Here is a 5,825-nt window from a genome sequence, read left to right as displayed (position 1 = left end):
GACCATTTAAATTTTTCATGGCTTGTCACATAAATTGTTCATGGCACCTTATCTTGTGACCATTTAAAACATCCGTAACCAAGACTAAATTTAAACTTTCTTACTCCTAAGCCACATAATTTGTCGGTTGGCTTGCCTCAATGCAACAAACATCTCTCTATTCTTTCTTTCAGTCAAGACATATGCAGCTTTCACGAAAACCTTATCATCCTCAACAATTTCATGTATGCCTTCTACAACTTGCATCACTCCTTCAATGCTATGTACAACCAAGCATGTCGTTATTTCTAGAACTTCGAATTGCTACTGACTCTAAAATATAATATAATCGCTTTATCACCTTCTCCCCAATTGCAGGTTTCTTACCATCCCTTTCTCTTTTCGGTTCTTTATCTTGTTGGAAAGTTTCAATATTAGGAGAAGTTTCAACATCATCGATATTATCAAGCCCATCATTAAACTCCAGACCGTTCTCCAAGCTATAGTCACCATCTTCATTACTATTTTCAGTTTGACGAGGTAGTACATTCTCAACATTATGTACAAAACCTTGTGATGGTGCCCAAGCTCCATCACTTGTGACATCAATATCCCTAAATAAAATATCTAATTAATCATCATGTTTCAATCCACATTTTCAAAATTTTGATGCTTCAAGATTCCCCTACAATAATATCAACTTAAATGAATAAGTTCTTACAAAACTATGTATATTAGCTTCAAGTGGGAGAAATATAACTCAATTGTATGACAAGAAATTCACCTTCACTTTTTTTGTCCCACCATTCATTGCTAGCATTGTTGGTTTTCTTCACAGGATCCCAGACCAGTCTATTTTCCAACCAATGATGTCCATAATTGCCATTCTTTCTTAAGTCAAGTCCATTTGTAAGCTTTTGAGAGTAGATCCTTTGAGTCAACTCACTAAATTTCCTTACAACATTTTTCCATCCTTTCTTACTAAAATGGCCACCTGATCGATTTTCATCTATTGTCTGAACAACACAAATTTTGATAAATGCATCAAAAGCCTCATCATCCCAATGAGCCTTTCCTTGTTTCTTGCTTTCTTCTCCACATTCAACTTGTGATGACTTATCCATATTATTAGACATTATTCTATTAAGAAAATTTAATGAAAACTTAAGCAAGTTTGCACATGCCTTGCAAAACATAAATGACAACTATGTGAGAGACAAGAAACATTTTGTTATTAGAGTAAAACAAGAAAAAATGATCAACTATGTTATTCATGCATGCAATTGTAGTTTCATTATTGAAAGAAGAAAAAAAGATTCATAATACATAGTTTTTTTTGTGATCAATTCTGAACTCATAAAACCCAAATAGGAGGGAAAATATGTAAAAGCAAGGTCATGAAACTCGACCCGTTACAACAATACAAATATAGAGAAGTTCAAACTAAACCAAATAGGTTTGAAACATGAGGGCATATTGTGTGAGTGGGCAACTTTAGAAATAAACAATTTCGCTCATGGCTATCACCAAAACAATTAACATATCAATGATAAGAGCAATATGAGAATAAATCTTAGGAAGAAATAGAAACATTCACAACAACTGAATAAAGAGAAACAATCAAATTTTGGTTCTGTAAACGTGAGTTATTTAAATAAGTATGTAAATATATTGTGAATATTAGGAGTCCTTTATTAGGAAGGATTTATTGTTGTGTCCTTTATTGATTAGTGTTTCCTTGTAGAGTAAGGATTGTATGTGTATATATTTCAAGGAAGTAATACAATGGAAAATTACCCCGTAAAATTCTATTTGGTATCAGAGCTTAGGTTACCGTAACCCTAGAATATTTTTCCGTTGCTGTTGACGGCCGACTCTTTCTTTTCTGCAATATTCCCTTGCAGAACGTCAGGCTGTGTGGGTGTGTGTGATATTGCCATGTGTGATTTGGCTGTGCTGTGTGGATTACTACCTCCAGAACCGTGTGGATTGCTACATCAAGAGCTGTGCACCGTAAGATAGGATGGCCTCTTTGGAAGATAGTGCTGTTTTGAAATTGGAGGGTAGCTCTCGTACACTAACCAATACTCCAGTATTGAATCCTGTTGTTATTCAGAATGATGCGTCTGCTGTACCAAACACAGTGAAGTTGAATGGATCAAATTATCCTCTTTGGTCCAAAGTTTTGGAGATGCACATCGCTGGACGTGGTAGGAAAGGCTTTGTGACAGGGAGTACCGAGGAACCTGCTGAGAATAGTGCTGGGTATGAGACATGGGAGACAGGGAATGCAATCGTAAAAGGGTGGTTGATCAATTCCATGGAACCTGCTATCATGGGATTTTTTATTCACCTACGTACTGCTAAAGAAGTTTGGGAAGAGGTGGCTCGGACCTATTATGATGGTTCAGATATTTCTCAAATTTATGAATTAAAGGTTCAATCCTTTAGACTCCGTCAAGAGGGCCGACCGGTTGGTGTGTATTACGCTGATCTCAAGTCCGTTTGGCAGGAGTTAGATCAAAGGAGACCAATCAAGATGGCGTGTGCAGTGGATCTCAAGACCCTTCGAGATGAGATTCAAATTGATCGTGTGTATGCCTTTTTGGCAGGTTTGGATGATCTCTTTGATAAAGTACGTAGTGATATTCTACGTACTCAACCCTTACCATCTGTTGAGGAAGTGTTTTCTGTTGTTCGGCGTGAAGCACAAAGACATGCCACCATGATGAGTGGGAGTAACAACCAAGGAGGGCTGCCATCCATGGCCATGGTCTCTTGGCCCGCCGCTGCCTTTCGTCTGAGTAATCCTTCTAGTCAATCTTTAAATTCTCGTCCATTTACCCGAGAAAATAAAGATGATTTGAAGTGTACTTTCTGTGGACAAACCCGTCATACTGAGGATACGTGTTTTGCCAAGCATGGGGTACCTGATTGGTTCCCATAATTGAAGAAGAAGCTACGTGCAAAGGAGCGTGGGAGTGGGGGAAATAATGGAGGCCGTGCATCCTTGGCTACTGCCCCACCAAAAGCTAAGGAGGATGAGACTATCTCCAATAACCCGAGTCAAACTTTGTTGACTCGTTCTACCCATGGTGATTCATCCTCCACTATAGGTACTGTAGGGCATGTTTTTTTGGCCTCCGACACTGAGCATCATGCAGGTTGGATTCTGGACTCTGGTGCAACAGATCATATGACATACGATAAGAATGTATTCCAATATATGACAACATCTCACAGGGAATATATTGCAACTGCTAATGGTACCCGAGCACCTGTTGTTGGTGCTGGTACCGTGTATCTCACAGCCTCTCTCCCTTTACACCGATGTTTGCTTGTTCCATCTTTATCACATCATTTACTTTCCATACCACAGCTTACTGAACAATTGGATTGTGTTGTTCTAATGTATCCGTCCTTTTGTCTACTTCAGGATATTCAGACCAAGGAGATAATTGGGCGTGGCACTAAGAGAGAGGGGTTGTACTACGTGGATGATGTCGTTCCTAGCAGAGCTCATGCAGTCCGAGTGCTCCGTGATAGTAATTTACAAGAAGTATGGTTATTGCATCGTCGATTAGGCCATGCATCCTTTAGCTATTTAAGGCGTATGTTGCCTCATTTATTTAGTGGAATAAATGAATCAGACTTACAGTGTGAAGTATGTATTCTTGCTAAAAGCCATCGTGCTTCGTTTCCTCCTAGTATGAATAAAAGACATTTTCCATTTGATCTTGTGCATTCCGATGTTTGGGGGCCTTCTCCAGTTGTTACTTCTTCTGGACTTCGGTGGTTTGTTACATTTGTTGATGATTGCACTCGTATGACATGGCTTTATGTGTTGAAAAATAAAAGTGATGTTGGTGCCATATTTCGGTCATTTGCTCAGATGGTTCAAACGCAATATTCTTCCGTTATTAAAGTTCTACGTTCTGATAATGGAGGAGAATACATTAATTTTGAGTTGTCGGAGTTTCTCCGTGGTCAAGGGATTCTCCATGAAACCACATGTCCGCATACCCCACAGCAAAATGGGGTTGCAGAGCGTAAAAATCGTCACATTTTGGAGACAGCTCGTGCCTTACTCCTTGGGGCCTCGGTTCCTCCACGTTTTTGGCCTGAAGCTGTTACTTATGCCGTGTATGTCATTAATCGTATGCCCTCTCGGGTGGTTGGATTTCAAACACCTATTCAGGTCCTCACTCAACATGCTCCAGTGGTGTCCAGTAATACTCTCACTCCTCGAGTATTTGGTTGTGTGGCTTATGTTCATATTCCGAAAATACATCGTAGTAAATTGGATCCGTGTGCCCTACGGTGTGTCTTTGTGGGTTTCTCGTCTCACCAAAAAGGGTATAAGTGTTACCATCCTGGGACCCGACATATGTATGTAACCATGGATGTGACTTTCTCTGAAACAGACTATTTCTACACTTTTGTACCTTCCACTTCAGATCACCAGGGGGAGAACACTGATGGTAATCTGAGTTGGTTGGATCTAGGGGGAGATGTGACTATTGAACAGCGTGTAGAATCTGGTACTAAGCCCCTACTAGGAGAGTCACGGCAAGCTACTATCGAGATGAACCTTGCTGTTGAACAACCTTGTGCGGAGCCCAGTATACCCTTTATTGAGGAGCCTAGTACATCTTCTCTCTCTAGTTCCGAAGTGCCGCCCAATACATCTTCTCTCTCTAGTTCCGAAGTGCCGCCCAATACATCTTCTCTGAATATGCCTGAGGTAAGTATCGTAAATGATTGTGTAACTAATCCAAGTGTAGGTACTTATAAATTGCCGCCAAGACAAAATCGAGGTGTGCCTCTTGATAGGTTTTCTCCTGAAGGAAAGGTGAAGTATCCGATAGCCAACTATGTATCATGCAATAAGCTTGCACCAGAGCGTCAGACTATGGTAAGTAATATGGAGTCTATCCATGTACCAACTCGAGTGGAGGAAGCTCTAAAAGATCCAAAGTGGGCAAAAGCAATGGATGAGGAAATGTTGGCATTGCAAAAAAATACTACTTGGGAGGTGATGAAGCTACCCATAGGGAAGAAGACAGTGGGATGTCGGTGGGTGTTTACAGTTAAATATAAAGTTGATGGAACAGTAGACAGATACAAAGCAAGGTTGGTGGCTAAAGGATATACCCAAACATATGGGGTAGATTACCAGGAGACTTTCTCCCCGGTTGCCAAGATGAATACGGTACGTGTTCTTATCTCTTTAGCTGCAAACATGGATTGGCCATTAAAACAGTTTGATGTGAAGAATGCATTTCTCCATGGGAATTTGGAGGAAGAAGTGTATATGGATTTTCCTCCTGGATATAGCAATGGTGGGAACACCGGAGTATGTCGGTTGCGTAAGTCACTCTATGGACTTAAGCAATCGCCTCGTGCATGGTTTGGTAGATTTACTCAAGTCATGAGAAAGAATGGATATTGTCAGAGTCATTCTGATCACACCTTGTTTGTGAAGCATAGACAGAATAAAGTAACAGCCTTGATTATCTATGTAGATGACATGATTATAACAGGAAACGACGTTGATGAGATGTCCAAGTTGCAAGGAAATCTCGCGGTCGAATTCGAGATGAAGGACTTAGGGGATTTGAAGTATTTCTTGGGAGTTGAAGTTGCTCGCTCGTCAAAAGGTATCTTCTTGTCTCAACGTAAGTATGTACTGGATTTATTAAAAGAAACTGGTATGTTGGGATGTAAGCCGGTAGAGACGCCTATTGTTGAGAAGCATCATTTGTGTTTGGATCCAGAACAGAAACTAGTTGATAAGGGTAGATATCAGAGACTTGTAGGGAGACTGATTTATTTGGCTCATACTC

At 40.2% G+C, this 5,825-nt stretch overlaps 1 protein-coding gene across 1 annotated transcript; it reads right to left on the bottom strand.

Moving 5' to 3' along the window:
* Positions 1-259: 259 nt before the first annotated feature.
* Positions 260-1,115, bottom strand: LOC117615574. Its single transcript, XM_034344678.1, has 2 exons — positions 764-1,115; positions 260-606 (listed from the first exon to the last, which is right to left on the bottom strand). Exons 1-2 carry the CDS (start codon positions 1,113-1,115, stop codon positions 260-262), a joined length of 699 nt encoding a protein of 232 aa, XP_034200569.1.
* Positions 1,116-5,825: the final 4,710 nt, after the last annotated feature.

The sequence above is a fragment of the Prunus dulcis genome, chromosome 1 (genome assembly GCF_902201215.1).
Source record: "Prunus dulcis chromosome 1, ALMONDv2, whole genome shotgun sequence".
Classification (NCBI taxonomy): Eukaryota; Viridiplantae; Streptophyta; class Magnoliopsida; order Rosales; family Rosaceae; genus Prunus; species Prunus dulcis.
This window is presented reverse-complemented; position numbering and strand designations above follow the sequence as displayed.

Coding starts and splice junctions, on each gene's coding strand:
- LOC117615574 (XM_034344678.1), bottom strand. CDS start 1,115: ATGTCTAATAATATGGATAAGTCATCACAAGTTGAATGTGGAGAAGAA. Junction 607..763: donor GTGGGACAAAAAAAGTGAAG/GTGAATTTCTTG, acceptor ATGATTAATTAG/ATATTTTATTTAGGGATATT.